The sequence below is a fragment of the Heptranchias perlo genome, chromosome 20, assembly GCF_035084215.1.
Source record: "Heptranchias perlo isolate sHepPer1 chromosome 20, sHepPer1.hap1, whole genome shotgun sequence".
Lineage (NCBI taxonomy): Eukaryota > Metazoa > Chordata > Chondrichthyes > Hexanchiformes > Hexanchidae > Heptranchias > Heptranchias perlo.
This window is the reverse complement of record NC_090344.1, coordinates 50,379,351-50,400,168: the sequence shown is the minus strand read 5'-3', so window position 1 is coordinate 50,400,168 and position 20,818 is coordinate 50,379,351. Positions and strand designations below refer to the sequence as shown.

The following is a 20,818-nucleotide window of genomic DNA, read 5'->3' as shown; positions in this document are numbered from 1 at the left end:
TGGGGAGGTTCACCTCTTCTCATTCATCCCAGCAACATAAATACCAAAGAGCACACCTTGAAAGGGAGAATGATGTGGAGATGCCGGTGATGGACTGGGGTTGACAATTGTAAACAATTTTACAACACCAAGTTATAGTCCAACAATTTTATTTTAAATTCACAAGCTTTCGGAGGCTTCCCCCTTCGTCAGGTGATTTTTCACATCGTTCACCTGACGAAGGGGGAAGCCTCCGAAAGCTTGTGAATTTAAAATAAAATTGCTGGACTATAACTTGGTGTTGTAAAATTGTTTACAATTGAAAGGAAGAATGGCTTCCTTTCATAACCTCAGGACGCCCTAACGTGCTTTACAGCCAATGAAGTACTTCTTGAAGTGTAGGCACTGTTGTAATGTGGGAAACGCAATAAGGTCCCACAAACAACAGTGAGATAATGACCAGATATTCTGTTTTTTCAGTCATGTTGGTTTGAGGGATAAATATTAGCCAGGAAGAGCTCCCTTGCTCTTCGAAACAGTGACCATGGGATCTTTCACATCCACCTGAGAGGCGAGACAGGGCCTCGGTTTAATGTCTCGTCCGAAAGACAGCACTTCTGGCTGTGCGGCACTCCCTCAGTCCTGGCACTGGGAGCGTCAGCCTGGATTATGTGCTCAAGTCTCTGGAGTGGGAATTGAACCCATGACCTTCTAATTGTGAGTCAAGTGTGCGACCCACTGTGCCAAGGCTGACACTCCTAATATACTGACACAAATCGAATGTGGGGATAGACCCAATCAATTGTTGGGTGATTGTTGAATTCTTACCATTGAATCAACAATAAATAACAACAAGATATTTCTGTTGACAGATTTTTGAAGCTATTAACTGAATGAATTTATTTGTAAGTGAAGGTTATTTAATTTAAGATGTGACGGATGAAATTTTCCTTTTTAAAGAAAAGCAGAAGTGCCTGTTTTTCACTGTAATTAGCCAAATTCTCTTCTCAAGAATTCTTTGGCTTTCATGCAAAAACAGCCTCAGGAAGTTAATCAGTTTGTTTTCTAAATTCTTAGTCTATTTTCTGAACTCTTTTTTCTCTTTTCCTCCCTCACCAAATACAGCCTGTGTTCCTGTACTTCCAGATTACAGCCTGAAAACAAACTGTAGGTACGTCAGCCCCCAGGGGCCATTGAAAAGCCTCAACACAACCTCTCAAGGTGTACTGTACTCTTCCGGTTGTATATTTCTGCATTCAGTTTATTTTTTAAATTGCTTCACCGCCCTCTCCAGACATTAAAAGTGATGAGTCTATTATAACTTGCCATTTCCTTTCAGAGTCTCCCTCTGTTGGTTCAGTCACGTCCGTTGTATACTTGTGATGCGTGTTTTTCCAGCTAGCGTGCAGTGTGTACATTTATCAATGGCGAATTTTGTTTTCCAGTTCTTTGTCCAATCGCCCATACGGTCTAAGCCCCTCTGTAAATCGATCGCTGCATCCTCTGTCTCTGCTGCTCTCCCAAGTTTACTGTTGGCAGGCATTTTGTCAGTTTTAATATTCAGATTATTGACGTAGATTAAGAAAAACAAGGGTCTAAGCAAACTGTGTTGGAACAGCTCTCGTCCCTGCCCAGTCTGACATCACTCCTCTCTCAAATACTCTCTCTTTCCTATTTTTTAATTCAACACTTTATCCTGAATTCCTGTGGGATTTAGTTCACTTAAAAGTCTTTCATGTGCCACATTGTCAAAAGCTTTCTGAAAGCATAGAAACAATGACTTAGGAAGTATAATTATTATCATTACTTTCAAAAGGGAATTGAAACTTGAAAGGGAGAAAATTGCAGGGCTACGGGGAAAGAGCAGGGGAATGGGACTAATTGGATAGCTCTTTCAAAGAACCAGCACAGGCACGATGGGCCGAATGGCCTCCTTCTGTGCCGTAAGATTCTATGATTCTGTAAGTACCTTGTCTGTAAGTTAAGGAGATTTGTTGGGCAGGATGTTCCCCTTCTAAACTCACGCTGGCTCTTTTCCATTGAGTTATTTCTAAAGGGTACTGCTACAGCCTGCCCCTAGTACTAGCTACATTTAGCTGACCCACTGTTGATATTGGGCAAATGGGCATGTGGTTGCCTGACTGAGATTTATTAGCTAAGTACAGAAACTAGGTTGCCCAACAGATTGAATCAAAGTGCAGTCGGGCACCGTTTTTTTCCAGTACTTATTCTGTCGCCGAAACTCCCCTCACGGCATTCCCATTTTTACAGTGTGATAGTTAAAGTCACTCATCGTTATCACGCGATTCATAAATAACCTTCTTAGCTCAGCAAATACCATCTTCCTTCTCCCAGCCCGTCTGTAGCAGGCTTCTCTTGTCAACCCTCCCGGCTTGGAAAGAGTTCCCGAGTCTCTCTCAGTGCGTGCAAGTTGAATTGACGCCAGTAGAAATACAGGGGGAGAAATTCAAACTCGCTCCCAAAACGGAGCCACTGCTCCAGGCCGCGGTCCGTGCAGGCCTGAGGCCGGAGCCAAATTCGGCGCTGGGCCTCATTGAAATGCCACCGGTGCCAAGCAGACGCCCTGCTGCAGCTCATGGCCGGTTCGTACGCTGAGCTGGCCTGCGGGTCGGTTATGGGTGGGTGGGAAGCGATCCCGAGGTTGGGTGGGGGTGGGATGGGATGGGATGTGGGGGGGGAAGGGGAGGTTGAACAAACCGGCAGCTGAAAATTTCCTGGGCCCTTTTTGTTTTTGTTGAGCAGCCTCCAGGGATCCCTTTAAGGATCGCTGGGCAAGCCTGGCCAATGCCTGGCCAATGCCTGGTACATCTGGGCGGAGCATACGCAGCACAAGCCAAGCCCACTCGTACCTTAATTTTCCATTTGAGCTCCGATAACTGGCGTGGGACCCCCCCCCCCACTTCCATCTTTAAGGAGCTGTTTCAGGCAGGTTACCCTGGACGGCTAAAAGTCACCCCAGCCAATATGGCATCCGGTGCTCTTACGGCGCAGTTCGCCAACAGCAGATCAGGCCGTGAGATTCCCACGGTCTTAACGCCGATTTTACGCCAGAAAAACAAGAGGGCACCGAGTTGAATTTCTCTCCCCGCCCAGTCACTAACACTGGGGGTGAGCTGTACGGACCAGAACAGTCACTGGTCTGTACTGAGTTAGTTGATCTTAGCCCGGGAGGCAGTGGTGGTGTTACAATTGGCCTGAGCACGTCTCGGCTCATGAGGCCTCTTACTCCTGATCACTATCTAGTGAAGCCTGATGGAAACCGCACGTGTGAACACGATCAGGCTTGGTTTTGAAGTTCCTCATGGTAGAATAGCCTGCCGTCACACACACTCTGGGCTTGCACATGAATAATGGCCAATGGGTGTAAGATTTGGAACTGATGCTGCATTAGTAGGTCCAAAACTCTAGCCTGAATCCATGCCTTCAGGAGAGAATCTGAGACAAGTATCTGCTCCACTCTTTCCTCCACGGGATGGCCTGTGACTTCTTACAACTGTTGAATCTTCTCTTTGCAGGTGACAAGGGGACCCCTAACTGAGGAAACACCACATTGTCCCATCACCAATAGAAGCTGTGCAATAATCCTAGACTGGTATAGTGAGCAATCTTCAATGTTCACCCTGTCAGAACTCAATCTCACAGCTTGAAAACCAACTATTGCAGAATTCTCCCCAGTTCTCAACCAACCTCATCCCAGATCCCTGCTCCAGACCGTGGGAGTATTGGTCAATCGGCAGGTTTATTTCGGAGTCATCGAAGGTCCAGGAGGCATCTTGCTGGGCATCTCCAACCTGAATCCTTTCTTAACATTTCAGTCTTTTACAGGGAACAGTTTGGAGCAGATAAGCTGGATGTAAGGAAGGTGCTGTACGTAAGATTTATTTATCAGAAGGCCCAAGGTTCAATTTCCAGTCTGTGATGAGTTGCTGCTGGGATGGCGATACCTCGGGGTTAGGAAGTGCAAACCGATTGATGACTGACCAATGCCCCTGCCTGATAACGCATGTATGTAGATATTGACTGAGGACAGGATTGGGGTCGTTGTCTGGGCTCACAGAAAGGATGGCCGCATATGGCCGAGGGCCGATGGTGCCATGGAATCACAGCCCAGCGCGAGACATCACCCTCAAAAGAGGAGGAGGAAGGGGGAAGGTGAAAAGGTGTGTTACAATCTTGATGCGAGTTACCATCCAGTAGTCAGGCTCTGGGATACCCTACTGACCTACAGAAGCAAGCTTTACTAATCTAGCCGATTCCCTGTGGCTGTGTTTCTGGGTTTGGTGATTTTTCTCCCGTTGCTTGCACACATTTTGCCAGAAGAGCATCACAGGAAGACGCTCCTTATCGAATTCCGCCATTTCATTTGTGGCTGTCCTCTTCGTTACACTCACCACATTCCATAACTCACGAACACACTCTGCAGCCCACTTCCCCTAGCATGCTGCCACCTTACAATCAGAGAATCTTACAGCATAGAAGGAAGCCATTCGGCCCATCGTGCCTGTGCCGGCTCTTTGATGGAGCTATTCCACTCCCTTGCTCTTGCCACATAGCCCTGCAGTTTTCTCCCCTTCAAGTATTTTCCAAATCTCCTTTGCATTTTTGGATGGGAAACTTTTAGTTGTCTGTTGGGCCATTCTTTTTGCATCTCTGATCTCCAGCATCTATTTCCAGTCTCTCTGTCTGGTTGTTTGTGGTCACTGCTGCACCGATCTTCATTCCTCGTTCCTCCTAAGCTTTGAGCACCCCGTTCTACACACCTCTCCTTCCTGTCTCCACATTGGGTTCAAATCAAAACTCATTCCATCATCTTCTATTCATTCTTTCCCAGGATGTCGAAACTGTGGAATTCCCCTAAACTTTACCCCACGATCCACAGGCTTTTAAAATCCCGGCTTAGCATCAGCCAATCAATATGTCTTGATTTACATCACCTCACAGTGTTCTTCTCAGTGATGCTGTTTCCCCTTCGCTATCGACCTTGGTCCTTCACCTCGGCTTCTCAGTGAAAGATTTTCAACACTCCCGAGCAGCAAGCTCATCAGCTACTGCACCTGATTTAAAACACAGGAATTATTGACGAGGAAGAACAAGGCCTTCTACCATCCTGGTAGTCACACGATACAATAATAATGGAGTTATTGACTCATCACGATGATCAATCTCCATCAATGAATCTCCAACAGACCCAGACCTGAGGTGAGGAAACCCCCCCAGTGGTGGAGAGATTGGGAACCAGAGGTCCAAAGTCACCTGTTGCCCCACTTAGAGAGGGAGTGGAAAAGATTCCAGGGATGAGGGACTTTAGTTACGTGGAGAGACTGGAGAAGCTGGAATCCTTCTCCTCAGAACAGAGAAGGTTGAGAGCAGATTTGATCGAGGTGTTCAAAAATCATGAAGGGTTCAGATGAAGTAAATAAAGAGAAACTGTTCCCATTGGCGGAAGGGTCGAGAACCAGAGGACACAGACTTAAGGTGATTGTCAACAGAGCAAAAGGTGACATGAGGAAAAACCTTTTCACACAGCAAGTAGTTATGATCTGGAATGCACTGCCTGGGGGGGTGCGGGGTGGAGGCAGATTCAGTCATGGTCTTCGAAAGGGAATTGGATAAATACTCGAAGGGAAAAAATTTGCAGGGCTATGGGGAAAGAGCGGGGGAGTGGGACTAATTGGATTGCTCTTACAAAGAGCCAGCACAGGCACGATGGGCCGAATGGCCTCCTTCTGTGCTGTAACCACTCTGATTTTACGTCATGTCTCAAATTATCCATGTACTGTATCCCACAATGTTATATTCTGTAGTAATGGATGCTGATTTACAAAGTAGGTAAATACGCTTCCCATTTATCGAGTTGAGCCTTAAAGACTAGGAAGGATCTCCAGTTCGATCCCTGCTCGGTGAGGAGATCGATGATCTCAATGAGGACATCTGGGCTCAGGGTTTTCACTCCTGATGGACTTGTGTAGAGATTGTATGAGAACAGGATCTTGTTTGACTGTGATGCTCCTACTGACCAAATAGTCTGCCGATTGTCCACGACTCTCCTTCAGGGAGAATGAACGACCACTTGGGTGAGGTACTAGTGGTGGACAGTGCCTGCCGACCTTCAAACCAGCACGACACAATCCCTTCAAGAGAGCGGGGAGGAGAATACAAGGAAACGGAGCTTGCCAACAAAATTGTTGTTCTTTGAACTGTCAGATGCTGCCATTTTGTGAAGAATTTCAGCTCAGAAAAATGGCATTTTTTTTTGTATCTAGGGAAGAGGTGATGTGGTTGCCATGGCGTCTTGGCAGAACAGGCTCGAGGGGCTGAATGGCCTCCTCCTTTTCCTGTGTCATGGCCTTGTGATATGATGTGGACGGGAAGATACTAACGTGGGCAAAATGGGCCCGGCATCTTTCTGTGCGTCCTGTCAGAACTTTATCATTTTAACCAACAAAAATGTGGGTTCAGCTTTTCTGACCCAACTGAGAACCCCAAGTGTTGTGCTTGATGGACATGGAAGTTCCAGTCCCACAAGGAGACTCTGAGAATGATCACCAGATGGATACATGACTTCCACCTGCCAGTTGGCAAACAGCTTTGTCTGTCCGCAAAAGTAGTTGACATTGAGAAGACTTGACCTCAGTCGGATCCACTAAAGGCCGACTGCACACTGCTGAAGAAGTCACTGGACTCGGAGCCCAAGAAGGGAACCAAGAATTAATTTTGGGAGGGGAACAGACTTCCTTTGGAGGATGCTGGAAATCGGTTTCATGTAATTTGTTGATGTAAAGTTTGGAGTTGAGTGCATGAGATATTATTCCTTTTTTTTTCCATTTTTGGGATGTGGATGTCACTGGCAAGTCTGGCATTTATTGCCCATCTCAACCCTGTGCCCAGGAAGCATAAAATGATACAGCACAGAAGGAGGCCATTCGGCCCATCGTGCCTGTGCATTAATTCCAGATGGTCCAATCACTGTGACTGATGGTCACTAAATATTGAAATGCTGGGAGGAGCTGGCAGTAAAGTACTTAAAACATTGGGACATCTTCCACTGGTGATCGTGAATCTTATCCGTGATGATTTTATGAACCATATTCATTAATAGGAGAAATTCTCAACAAATATTCTGCTTTTCCAACCCAGTGTATTTAGGCACCGAGAGTGGAAGTTATGCTGCAGTTATATAAAGCTCTGCTCAGAGCCCATCTGGAGATACTGGGTTCAGTTCTGGGCACCGCACCTCAGGAAGGATATATTGGCCTTGGAGGGGGTGCAGTGTAGATTCACCAAAGTGATCCCGGAACTAAAAGGGTTAAATTATGAGGCCAGGTTGGATAGACTAGTGTTAAATTCCCTCAAGTATAGAAGATTAAGGGGTGATCTAATCGAGGTGATTAAAGGATTTGATAGGGTCGATAGAAACTATTTCCTCTGGTGGGGAGGAGTCCAGAATAAGGGGGCAATAACCTTAAAATTAGAGCCAGGCCGTTCAGGGGTGATGTCAAGAAGCTTCTTCACACAAAGGGCCCCCAGCTGTTGAGGCTGGGGGCCAATTGAAAATGTCAAAACTGAGATGGATGGATTTTTTGTCAGGTAAGGACATTAAGGGATACAGAACCAAGGTGGGTAAATGGAGTTCAGATACAGATCAGCCATAAGCCAACTGAATGGCAGAACAGCCTGGAGGGGCTGAATGGTCTCCTTCTATTCCTGGATACTCTCTGCGAAAGGTATTAATGGGAAAATCCTATTCTGATACCTTGATGCCTTTGCCCAGGTTGAGGGTTTATTTTTGGTTGTCACACACATACACTGATGAGCCTTCAAGACCTAAAAAGACAGTCAACAAGAACACAGGAACAGGAGGAGGCCATTTAGCCCCTCGAGCCTGTTCCACCATTCAGTGAGATCATGGCTGATCTGTGACCTAATGCCTTAGCCCCATGACCCTTAATACCATTGGTTAACCACTTAGAACAATGATAAGTGGCTTCATGGGAGCATCTGAGGGCTGAAGTCTACAAAATATCAGAAACAGAAGTGACACCACCGCCAGCGGGTTCATCGAGCAAAATCCCTCTTTGTACTGAAGGTTAGTGAGCAATAGCTCTTCTGATGGCCCAGGAGGTAAATGCAACTGCCCAGTGTGCTATTGAAAGCCCGAGCTCTGATCCCTAGGTCTGGATTTTAACCCCCCGACCCTTGTCCATGTGCATGGGAGGGGGGTTAAGATCAGGCTGTGTCCACTTACTGGCCAGAGCTCACTCCGATCCCGCCTGGTGATGTCTTACCTTCTCCGACTGTCAACCTGACCGAGGCTCCTGCTACAGGCAGGCGTCATTGGTGCCACAACCTGATTTTGACGTTATGTCCGGGGGGAGTCTCGGCCGGTGCAGAACTGGACAGTCCAACCAGGGCGAGAGACACCGACTGGCCAGAAGAGGCCACGGTCAATGTTAAAAATGGACTCATGTGAGAACTCCTTGATGGTCAGGAGGAGTAGGAGTGCTGTCCCCAGGCCCAGCAAAGAGACCTTGGGCCTCCCAGCCCGGCATTCCCCCCGGCCCTCCCCCGGTCACAGTGGAACACCCCCCCCGCCCCGCCAAGATTGAGTGTACGAGACCCCTCGATCCCCGATTGTGGTGGACCTTCTCCCCAGACCCCCCCCCCTCCCTACTGCCGGGGACTGTTCCGACGGGTCCCCGTCTGTGGCCTCCTGCCGTCAAATTCCCGCCCCTGCCAGGTGGTGGATCCAGCTGCGTTCGGGCAGGACTCCAGGAACATTTATTTAAAAAAGCCCCCGGCCGTTAAGATCGGCAGTGCCTCCGTGTCCCCGAAATCTCCGGGTGCTCCGCCCACTCTGGGGTTCACCCGCTCCGTGCCCCCTTTACAATCGGAGCCATGGTCTTCACTGAGTTAACTGATCCCAGTCCAGATGTTCTATTTGGCCTCAGTGCCTCTGGCCTAGGAAGAGGAATAATCAGCAAGGGTTTCTGTTCTGGATTGCTATCCCTGTGACTCCAGCCGGGAAGTGTTTGTGTGTGTGTGTTTGGACGGTGGGTGAGGGTTGGGTGTGATTCTGTGTACATGAGAGTAACTTGCCGACACTGACTGTGCACAGGAACAAGATCCACTTGTGTGAGCGTGAAGTGTCGCCAATGCCTGTGGAACGATATGCCAGCGAGTGTCAGCACTTTCAGGAGATTGTGGGGGTAGGAGAGTCAGAGGTCACAGCCTGATTGCTGAATCAGGTTTAAAGTTGAGCTTTTTGCACCATTTTGTATGTTTTATATTAATACCTGTAATAATGACGTGACTGCTTAATGTACAGAAGCCTTCTGCGTGTCCACTTTACCTAACTTGACTTTTTGTAAAGAACTGAAATAAATTCTGACGTGGTGCTCTTGATTTCCAAAGTGGTTCCATGTCAAAGGCTCGATCCATCACCAGCTAGTCAGAAGAGGCACTGCAGCAGCCCGTCATTTCAGCACCCTGGACATGAGATCCTCAGTCGTGAGCTGTGATCTTCAGCGCAAAAATATACATTTGGCTAAAAGTCTCTCACATGGGCCACAGAGGGCAGCTCAGTGGCATGAATATTATATCCTTATCCTCTTTCTCTCCCCACAGCCTACATGGCTATGGGGATTGGGAGTATTTCCTTCCTTTTCACAGAATGCTACGGAGGCCTCGATAGTTTTAAGACACGGCTTTCAATTCCGAATAACATTGACACATTGCTCCAATTCTGGCCTCTTGTCCATCCCCGATTTTAATCGCTCCACCATTGGCGGCCGTGCCCTCAGCCGCCTCGGCCCTAAGCTCGAGCGTTCCCTCCCGAAACCTCTCCATCTCTCCACCTCTCTCCTCCTTTTAAGATGCTCCTTCAAACCTATCTCTGCGACCGCCTGTCCTAATGCCTCCTTTTGGCTCGTCGTCAAATTTAGTCTGATAAGCCTCCTGTGAAGCACCTTGGGACGTTTTACTACGTTAGAGGCGCTGTATAATTGCAAGTTGCTGCTGTTGATGTTGGGGTAAGTGTGAATACTGTTCACATCATAGAAATTTACGGCACAGAAGGAGGCCATTCGGCCCATCGTGCCTGTGCTGGCTGAAAGAGCTATCCAGCCTAATCCCACTTTCCAGCTCTTGGTCCGTAGCCCTGTAGGTCACGGCACTTCAAGTGCACGTCCAAGTACTTTTTAAATGCGATGAGGGTTTCTGCCTCTACCTCACGTAAATAACAACAGTTACTGCACTTTGAAATAAATCATTGTGTGTGAAGTGCTTTATGACAGGATGAGCTAATATTTAACTTGTATAAATGCAAGTCTTTCCTTCCCTCCTGAAGTATCCACAGTTCTCACTGGAACACCTGTAATTATTCCCCATCAATAAGAAGTTCTATGTTGACATTTCTGACTCACCCCTCTCCTGTCTCTGACGGTACCGATTCCTGCCGGGGTACAGGAGTAAGCAGCCCCCCTCCTCCACTCCAGCACTGCACGCACACGGCCATTCCGTGGACGAGCCTCTGCGGTGACCTTTGGCAGGCTATTTGACTGTGGGAGGGGGCAGGAGTTGGGGGGGGGGGAATGCCCCACCCTGTGAATTGTAACCCACAGCCAGTGGATGTGAGTTTGATTCTCTCAGGTCCCCTGTGTTTATCCAATTGTTTACTCTTGACAATCGTTAATATTCTGTAAAATCTTTCAGTCACAGTCTGGGCAGACTGATCCAAAACCTTCCATTTTCTTTATAACAAATCGTCCCCGACATTAATCAAACACTCAAAGCGTGCACAGTTTTAATAAAAATCTATTGACTTACAAGTGATTCTATATCAAAATGCCATTTCTTCAGGGGGTCAGTGAGTGAAAGGAACAAAGATTAACTGGCAGCAGCCCCGAAACTAATGGGGAATCAATCAAAAGCACACATGGGCCCCAAAATTAAAGAAATATTCTGACACGCTCTCCCATTTTTAAATCGGTACCAGCTGTCTGACACATCTGGAGCTGTCCTCCGATTTTATTTATCGTTTGCAAATGAAGGGATCAATAATTTTAATCTAGGTTCAATTTATTAACTTTGGTTTCAGCAGCAGCTCATTGAGTTGTGAGTGGGATTAGAACAAGTGGGTTGGGGTCGTTTGATCCTCGTCATGTACAGGCCAAGGGCCTGCTATCTTCTGCCCGATCTTACACACTGTTTCTCCTCCGACATCCTCGCTGTGTTGAAATCGAGACTCGTAAGAGAACCCACGACACTATTTCGAAGAAGAACGGGGGGAGTTCTCCCCGGTGTCCTGGTTTGTCCCTCGACCCACATCACTGAAAATGTAGGTTATCTGGTCATTATCACATTGCTGTTTGTGGGATCTTGCTGTGTGCAAAATTGGCTGCCCCGTTTCCTACATTACAACAGTGACTACACTTCAAATGTGTTTCATTGGTTATAAAGCACTTTGGAATGCCCCGAGGTTGAGAAAGACGCTGTGTAAATACACATCTTCCTTCACGATGGACCTTGGCTGTTAACCCAGATAAATGTCACTGATAAACACCTGTGGAACATTACAATGCATTTCTGTGCTCACAGAACTCTGGCCGGGGAACAGTGATGTCATCTTACCCAGCATGCACTGCAGCATGAAGAAGCCATGATGGCCTCTCATAGGTGCAAAACTCCAATGGTTCAAATTGGATTACATCACAACAGGGCAGCAGGACCTTGAGCAGAAGAGTGCTGTTTGTGAGTAAACCATTGTCATTTTATAATTTTTTTTAAATAGGCACTTCTACAGTTTGGCTTGAATAATTTATAACAGTAAGGATGATGGCATCATATGCGTCAGCAGCTTCTCCAACATCTCCACTGATGGTAGAGGCGCTCTCTGAAGCAGTCCGCCTATTTGTGAATGAATCCCAGCTCATCAGCCACCCTGCCTCCCCTCATCTGGTGAAAGTGCTGACTCATGTTGGGGTTAGCGTTCCATAGGCACCTGTCGCCCTGTGAAAAGTACCCACCCAAACAGCCATTCATCGGGCAGTGAGCGTCGAGACAAATTATCCAACTCTGGGAGCATCAAAGGCGAGCTTCATCCTCCCCTCAACCAGCACAGATACTTTCCCAGCAAGAGTCACCAGATAGCAGGAACCAGATAGCTGATTTAATCCCTCCCTCCTTAGCCCAAGAGGGCTGAAATCAATTGCAGCCCCAGAATACCTCAGCCCACTCAAACCTGGCACATTCTGGTCCACGTGGCTCAGTATCACATCATGTATTCAGTAATCGAGACACCAGGAGAGCTCAGCTGTCCATTTATTAAGGACTGGCAGTGTGTCACAGTGTAATGATGGGTCAGTGCCCATGTACCAGGTTGTGCCATTACCAACTGTGGGGAGAAAATCAGATTTCTTTGACTTGACGCCACCTAACTCAATCTAGTTGAGGATAACGCAATGATGTAAATTGTATCTTCACCTCTCTTACACTTTGTAACCTTGATGGTGTCAAGCATTTCCGACATTACAACAGTAATAAAGTACTTCATTGGCTGTAAAGCACCTTGGGACGTCCTGAGGTCGTGAAAGGTGTTTTGGAAATGCGAGTTCTTGCTTTCCTTTATGGGCCTTGGCCTTAGGTTTCTCAACTGAGAAAAGCAATTATGAAATCACTGCCTCGAGAAACATTTGGCGCTGACACTGCCACACCTCTGGCATCATCACTAAGGGACACAAATTGGGTTTTGCCTGGGAGGTCAACTGCCAGACTTTGGCTGAAGAAGCTCCGTTTTGGGTTATGGAATGAGATGAGGAGAGAGAGAATAAATTCAACTCTTGAAGTCAAGAACGTCTACAAATTTGAATATCTAGTTGATAAAATTTTTATTATAGAATATGTGATATATTTATTGCACATTTCATAATGTTGATATGTACATCCCCTGTCACAAGATTTTATAGTACACTTGTGGCCATGACATCACTGCGCTGACCTGTGACATCATTGCACTGCGTTATGATGTCACTAATTGGCCTTTTGGCTTTCAGTATTTCAGCGGTTTCAGTTGTGAAGCTGGCACGTTAATTCAGTAAGAGAGTGTGAGTTAATTTTCCTCAGTGATAGAGACACAACACAATGGGGTACGCTGGGCCTCCTCAATAGGGAGGTGTTTCCAGTGGAAGTCTTGGAACAGTCGTTGAGACTATCGATGAAGATTGGGAATTGATAACCGCCAATCAGTAACACTGGTGAGGGCAGAAACCACAATGGACAAACCATGATTTCCCCCAGACTTTTGGCATTAAACTGTGTGGTCCATCTCCTTTTGTCTCAACCTGTGGTGGTGTCCAGCACGGCCTTAGCCTTTCACCGGGTGTCTCAATTAGGAATAAAGATACCGGGAAAAGGCCTGGAATGGACATCAGTCATTAACCCAACACGGACCTTGTCACTTGTGGTAGGAGCTTTTCCAGAACTCTGTATCCCGCTGGTCCTCATTTTGCTGTCTCTGTTCTCACCACTCTCACTAAAGCTGCTCTTTTCTTAAAGTTGACACACTCGTCCTCGTGGCTTTCCCCGAATCCCACAATCTTCTAACCGTACCGAGGCGAGAAAAAAAGGATTTTTAAACAGAGAAGGAATGGCAAGAAAAGACAATGAAGTGAAAAGGATGGGAAAAAAATGGAGGAAGAAGTGAACTGAATGGGCTGGGAAATTTCTTGGCACTGCTCCCGTTCCACCAGCGTTACTTTGCCAGAATTATCAAGGCGGAGAGCGGGAACAGATCCGAGGAATTTCCTGGCCATTGAATTAATTTTTGCATATCTCCAGTTTAATCAAGCAGTATGTGAGCCCACTCTGAGCATGGAGAACACTGATCTATGTTTCCTCAGTAACAGTCTCAGTTTCTCATCGTCTGAGTCTGGATCCAGGGGTTTGTTATATTCCTCATCATCATCACCTTCATAACTGACTTTATCCAACGTGCAATCGGGATTGGCCTCTGGTGAGGAGCTGCCGTTGGAGATTTGTTTCCTCCATTTTGTTCTCCTATTCTGGAACCAGACCTACAGAGTTAAGAGAAATGGCAGCGTTGAGTTAACGGGAGAAGATTGATGCGACCAAGGCGATTTATAGCCTCAGTAAAAGCCTTGCGCCCATTTAGCTTTACGCTGGAGCAGTGTGAAATCAATCTCGGCATCAAATGCAGACTTTTTAATTTGGGTTTGCTGATATTTCAATTCTTTGCCATTATCAAAAATTTCCCCAGATTAACATTAACTTTTATAAATTGGTCGGATGAGCATTTCAGGGTCAGTGAATATCCATTAGGCCCAACTTTACATAAGTCGACCTCACTGACCAACTTTCCCACTTTGTCCCACATGTCCCAGAATCCATTTTTACTTAAATAGCCTCGCCTCATAACTGATTCCACAACTCGATTACCCTTTGGGTCAAAAAGTTATTCTTCCCTTCTCACTCCTAACTTCCTCATTTTAAATCTGTGTCTCTGGTGTTTGAAAGCTTCACTAGAGCAAACAATCTGCCTGGTTCAACTTTGTCCATCTTAACACTCGCTGTCTGGCCTCACATTTAAGATGAGGTCCTGGAGACTGATTGGAAACTCGTGAGACACTTCCCCCATCAAGAGTCCGCGCCGACAGGAGAGAAAATAGTGGGAAGGAAAGAAACTACTTGGAAACTGACTTCCTGGTTTCAATACGAATGGTCAGTGTGGTTAAATAACTCCCGATGTTCGGTAACTTTCCATTAAATCTCTCACCTTGACTTGAGACTCGGTCATCCCCAGTGAGTAGGCCAGGTGAGCTCGTTCTGGTCCAGCCAAGTACTTGGTTTGTTCAAAGGTTTTCTCCAGAGCAAAGATCTGGTGCCCGGAGAAGGTGGGCCTGGTGTGTTTCCTCTTGTTACTGACCTCAGTCAGGAAGCTTGTCTGTGCTGCAAAAACAGAGACACAAGGATGGGTTTCAGGGAGATGCCTGCGTCCTGCAGGTCAGTCATGCATTGTTTGGGACAAGATTGGGTAAAAGAGAGGAACTCACTTAACCTTTACGTAGCGTACAAAACAGGTACAAGTATAGACTCTCGCCTGCACTGTACAGGGTATTGATGTCTCGGTGTCAGCATCTGTATCCTGTGCAGCACACATTGGATAAAAGGACTCCCATCCGGTATTGAATGGCTCATCTGTGTCATAGTTTCTGCTCCTATACATATCCAGCACGCACCAGGCAATATGGAATGATAGGCTCCCGCCTGCTACTGTACAGCTGACATATACTGAGTGTCAGCTCCTGTACAATGCTCAGTACACATTCTATGGCCAACGCAACAAGCACAGGGTTCAGGTGACCATTCACTGCTTGGGATTTGGGCTCAATGCTCTTGCTTTGCCCTCCTCTCCTGAAGAGCTGACAGTTGCTGAGGGACGCTTCAAGGGCACTGTGAAACATCAGATACCTTCCTCAAGTGTCTAGTCTTTAAGTGTGAGCCCGAACTATGAGTGTCAGGCTATTCAACTTGGGAAGGTGGTGGAGGGGGAGAATCACAGTCTCGTCCAATCCTAACCTCACCTGGTGCTCACACACGCAGCAGTGGACGGTGATTGGGAGAGGGATCCCTGTCTGATTCTCCTCCTGCTAACCCGGGGTGCTGTGAGCAATGAAAGCAGCACATTTGCTTCTTGGTTGAAGTCAGATAATTCAGCACAGACTGGGATTTGTACCTGGGACCTCCCTGGTCTGTTCAGCTCGATACCACTGAGTGAGGCACTTCCCCACTGCTCAGATAGTGCACATCAGAGAGAGCTGCACTTTAAATTGTTAAAGAGGGAGTCTCACCATCCTGATCCTGTTTAAACAAAAGGGAGCTGATGCAATGCTTGGAATTGTTTACGAAGTTAGTTTTTCAATTTTCTGACGAACAATTAACTTTATTTCGGGATTTTTGGGGATTAAACATGGAGGTGATGATGGTATTCCGAAGAGTATTTAAAATTGAAGATGGAAGAAAGGAAAGCAACAGGAGTCACTTTTGAAACTGATTGAAGTAATGTTAGATTATTAAATAAGCAGTACCACATTATTAAATAGAGAAGTACAGGTGGGTGAAGAACTCATCAAAGTTATCTCCTCATGGTCTTCGGGTGGTACTATAAACAGCCCCTGATTCTTACTCACAAGGAAACCTGTCCCGAGTTGATAAAGTGCAGTCTCTCTATCTATGACCTGTACAGGGGTTACTGTTTTACATAGAATTACATAGAATTTTACTGCACAGAAACAGGCCATTCTAATGAATTGATATACATATGTAATAGGACCTCTGCTATCTCTTCCCTAACTTCTTTTAATATTCACAGATGGAATCTGATGGAATCCATCCGGACCTGAGGTTTTATCCTCTCTAAGTTTGATTAGTTTATAAATTATCACCGCCTTTCTATCTTAAATGATTTAATATATTTTTTGACCTCTTCTTCTTCTAATGTCCTGCCCACCTTGTTAGTCTCCCTGAGGCAAAGTAACTATTCAATATTTCTGCCATTTCACTATCGTTACCTGTGAGTTTATCCCCGAGTGGCCCTATCCCTACCCTGATTTTTCTTTTGTTATTTGTGTGTCTGTAGCATTCTTCACTATTCCTTTTTATATTTCTCGATAATTTAATTTCATAATTCCTCTTTGCTTTCCAATCTTCTTCGTATTCCCTTTTGTCATCCTCTCCTTTATTGTTTAATAACTGAGAGTGTGCCTTTTTCTTTCTTTTCAATTTTACCCTCACCTCTTTATTCCTCTGTGGTATTTCATTATTGGCTACTTTGATCTTTTATTTTAGTGGCTTATATTTCCCCTGAACTCTCTTGATCACCATTTTAAATATTCCCCGCTGATGTTCTATCTCTTTGTTTGTCAATATTCTTTTTCCACTTTATCTTTCCTAATTCCATTCACATTCCCTTAAAATTAGTTTTTTTCCAATCTATTACTTTGGTCTTTGTTTTACTTGTGCCTTTCTCAATCTTTACCTTAAACCTTATTATGCTGTGATCGCTATTGCCTAGATGCTCCCCCACGCTTACTTCTTTTATCTGCTCTGGTTCAGTTCCCATTACTGGATCCAGCAGTGATTCCTCTCTTGTTGGGCTTCTCACTTACTGGGTAAGAAAGGAGCCCTGAACGCACTGTAAATACTCCATTTCCTTTTCCCCTTTCCTTACCTCTTGTCAGTTTATTTGGGGGTAGTTAAAATCTTCCATGATTATTATTTCATGTCTTTTATTCATTTCATAGATTTGCTTACATATTTCTTCCTCCACTGACCTACCACTATTAGGTGGTCTGTAGAATGCCCCTATTCAAGTGATCGTTCCCTTCTTATCCTTTATCTCAATCCGCATGGATTCTGTTTGTGCCTTTCTGTTAGTGATGTCACCTTTCTTCTACGGCCATTATGTTATCGCTAATTAGTACAGCTACCTCACCCACCCCCCATCTTCCTTCCCTATCCTCTCTAAACACAGAACTAGACATCGGGACTTTCAGTTAGGGGGTTCCTGAGTTCACTTTTGATTGACCCTGGAGGGAGGGGCTACTTCGCTGCATTGATGGAATTTATTTAAATATAAGATTAAGGAAACTAGTTTTCTGTCTGGAATATTTGGCAGGGCGCAGGGTGGCGGTGATCTATCACCAAAGTCAGGCAGACCCTCCCACTTGCAAGTTATATACATCAACCTCACTTGTTTAATGAAACACAAGGTGCCCACACCTCCCCTCCACACAGTTCGATCCAGGGGAGAGTACAAAGTCAGGCAACGTTCTTTGAGATCAAAGACAGTAAACGGATAAGTAGCTCAGCCTCCGAATTTAGAGATAGTTTGTGAAGAGTTAATATGATTGTTTTTCTAAGATAGATTTACAAGACTTTTGATGGTCACTGTTGTTTGGTGAAGCAGTACTCGTGTATTAGGAACCCTTCATGTCCCATTCTCCGCAGACAGTATGGTCAAATACGAGCAGCTAGCCCTCCCACAAAGTGTCAGCATCTATAAAGACCAGTAGATAACTCGGAGACCCTCCGAACTGGGAGTCTAACAGTCATAGCTCGAGCAGGTCCTGCACAGCTTATTTATCAATTGCAGACTTATTTCCTTGTAGATAAGGTTCAGGGGCAGATTATTGCACCATCGCACGTCACAGTTACACTTTAAAGGGGTGCGGTTAGATTTTGGTCTTCACTGCCTGGATGGTGATCTGGGTGAAGGAATCACCCGCCTTTTATAGAACCCATCGGATTTCAATCCAACTGGTATCAATGGAATGAAAGTCAGGCAGGCCGTATCTGATCGGCTCCTCCAGATTACGGTCTGGAGCGGGGAGGTGGTGAAGGCCAAGATCTACCCCAGTGTCTTGCCATCATGACCGCTTTTAAAGAGGGAGCTGGGCTGGAGGCTTGTGTCGTTTTATTTATCCCCCGTGTTATCCTGACGGTGCTGGCTGATGATGAGGGTGTGAGGTCGATGGGAACGAGCCCATTTTTTGTTATCTCATCCAAGAAGCCGTTCTCCAGGAGTGAGTGTAGACATTGAGACCTGGCATGCCATTCGACAGTGAAAAGAAAAAAGAAAGACTTAATTTATACGGGGCCTTTCATGGCCTCCGGGCACCCCATAGCATTTTACAGCCCATGAAGTATTTTTGAAGTGCAGTCACTGTTGTAATGTAGGAAATGCAGCAGCCAAATTGCGCACAGCAAGATCCCACTAACAGCAATGTGAGAATGACCAGATCATCGGTTTTAGTGGTGGTGGAGGGATAAATATTGACCAGGACAGCGGGGAGAGCTCCCCTGCTCCTCGTCAAGATTGGAGCAACATCGCCCAGGAGTCAGTCCCTGTTCTCGTGCAATGTCCACACACACGCACTCTCCCAGAGGGATCGCTGGACAGTGATCAAGACCAGACTCCTGGCTGACTTTAGTTTTCCTTCTCTAGCCCAGGGCAGTGATAACTTTGAACACACAACTGCTAGCAATGAACAATCTGGCATACATATGCTGAAAAGGCCACAGCTGATCATTTTGACTTAAAAGGACTTTGCACAGCCCTGTGACATCAGCCCGTTAAATGAGTTAACCCCTGCTCCCCCAGACTGCCACGAGCACAATGCCCTTTAGATGAGTGCACTCTATATCGGTTCAAATGCCATTCATGTTACTTTGCCAACTTAACCACAAGAACCTTCTCCGGCGGTGAAAGGGTTAAAGTTAGAGGTTTGAACAAAGTCAGGGATTAACTTGAAACCGAAGGCTCAACGTTAAGGACTGAATAATTGGCGGTTTGCACAGTTCCGCACTTACTTGAGTTGGATGGCTGTCTGTCTGCTCTCCAGCTCTGCACGGTGGGCGGGCCGTGGAGAGCCGAGTCCAGGGGGTTTAAGCTGGCGTACGGCGTGTTGTAACAGAGCGCAGGTCCTGCCTCGGTGCTGAAAGTGCTCAGCTGGGGCATTCCCGCAATGAAGCCGGTGCCACCAGATGTCCCAACACTCGCTGGCCTGCTCAGAATATCCGTAATCCCGTGAGGGGTCCCAACACTCAGCAGGTCTGTAATCCCATAGGGTAGCGGCCTAGTGGCCAGGTGGCCGGGAACGCCACCAGGGGTCCTGGGCACCAGCCCAGAGTCAATGCCATAAGCAGCGCGAGGTTTGTACGAGTTTTGTGGGTACAGGCACAAGGTAGCTTTCTGGTCGGGTGAGCTGTGCAGTGTGACCATGGCTGAATTGCTCAGTTCAAGTTCACTCTGTAGACCCGTCTCCATTAGGACCTCCACCATCCCAGCTCTGCAGGACTCCTTAAACTTCCGTCCGAAATTCCATGGGAATATTTCAGATCATTGCAGGTTCTTCCCGATAGTTGGAATGCCCAAGACCAAAGAGTGAAACGTAACACTGAGCAAAGTTAAATTGAGATCCTGCCTCCTTGAGTTATAACTGCTTCTGTTGGCAACTGGCACGATGCAGTTAAATAAACTTTAAACCCGCAGCTCCTGCCAGTCGACAGAATAGTGTCATCGAACAGTAAGTGGGGATTGGCCCTGTTGCAAATGAATTGCCGTTCTATTGGCCCTGTGTATCTGAGCTTGCTGTCGATTGGATATCCATATCAATGAGTTGCATTTCTATTGGGCGTTTTGTTTAGTGACAGCCAATTGCCCTTCAATCTATCTTCAGCCCGTCCCCCCTCCCGCATACAAGAACATGTCATTTTCAAATCAATTTCACATGTGTCAAAGTCAACCAAGCAGAGAGCCCCTTGGAATCAAGAAGTGTCATTTAATCGATTGGGACAATAATAATTTAAACAACTTTGATTAAGAAAAATGGGCAGGACACAAGTAAAATGGCAGCAACTGTAGGAGGGAGGGAGTCTCTGGGATTCGCTAGGAAAATCCACACAGCAAAAATACTTCATTATTGATGACAGTCAGTGATCAGACTGCAGCTCCCCGTTACCTGCGTGTTAAACCCAGGCCGAAAGCCCTCTCTCACATTCCCTCTCCCGCTGTCTCTCTCATTTTCCTTCCCCCTTTCTGTCTCATTCTATCCCTCGTTCTGTCTCTCTCTGCGTCTCCCTCATATTATATTTCACGCTCTTATTTTCTCAATCATTCTGTCTCCCTCATTCACTTTTTTTCCTTCTGTCAACCTCTCCCCAATGTTATCTGTCTCTCAATCTTTCTCTCTCATTTTCTCATTCTATCTCTCTCATTCAGTCTCCATGTCTCATTTTTCTGTCT

General features: G+C 46.3%; 2 protein-coding genes across 2 annotated transcripts in view; one reads left to right on the top strand and one right to left on the bottom strand.

The window, feature by feature from the left end:
* LOC137335856 (inositol polyphosphate-5-phosphatase A-like) overlaps positions 1–9,402 on the top strand; it is a 70,632-nt gene extending 61,230 nt beyond the window's left edge. Inside the window, exons 15-16 of the mRNA XM_068001336.1 lie at positions 1,105–1,150; positions 3,516–9,402. Coding sequence (XP_067857437.1) covers positions 1,105–1,137 — 33 coding nt within the window. The 3' untranslated portion in view covers positions 1,138–1,150; positions 3,516–9,402. The remainder of the gene's footprint in view (positions 1–1,104; positions 1,151–3,515) is intronic.
* A 4,436-nt stretch (positions 9,403–13,838) lies between these two features.
* LOC137336044 (homeobox protein Nkx-6.3-like) lies at positions 13,839–19,855 on the bottom strand. Its single transcript, XM_068001546.1, has 3 exons — positions 19,384–19,855; positions 14,789–14,961; positions 13,839–14,069 (listed from the first exon to the last, which is right to left on the bottom strand). Exons 1-3 carry the CDS (start codon positions 19,853–19,855, stop codon positions 13,839–13,841), a joined length of 876 nt encoding a protein of 291 aa, XP_067857647.1.
* Between the last annotated feature and the right edge of the window lie 963 nt (positions 19,856–20,818).

Bases quoted from the DNA above. Each gene is read 5' to 3' on its own strand.
- LOC137336044 (XM_068001546.1), bottom strand. From the start codon at position 19,855: ATGGTGGAGGTCCTAATGGAGACGGGTCTACAGAGTGAACTTGAACTG. The intron at 14,962-19,383 runs GTAAGTGCGGAA...CTGTTTTTGCAG, and splicing joins CAGACAGCCATCCAACTCAA to CACAGACAAGCTTCCTGACT. The intron at 14,070-14,788 runs GTGAGAGATTTA...TTAACTCTGTAG, and splicing joins TGACCGAGTCTCAAGTCAAG to GTCTGGTTCCAGAATAGGAG.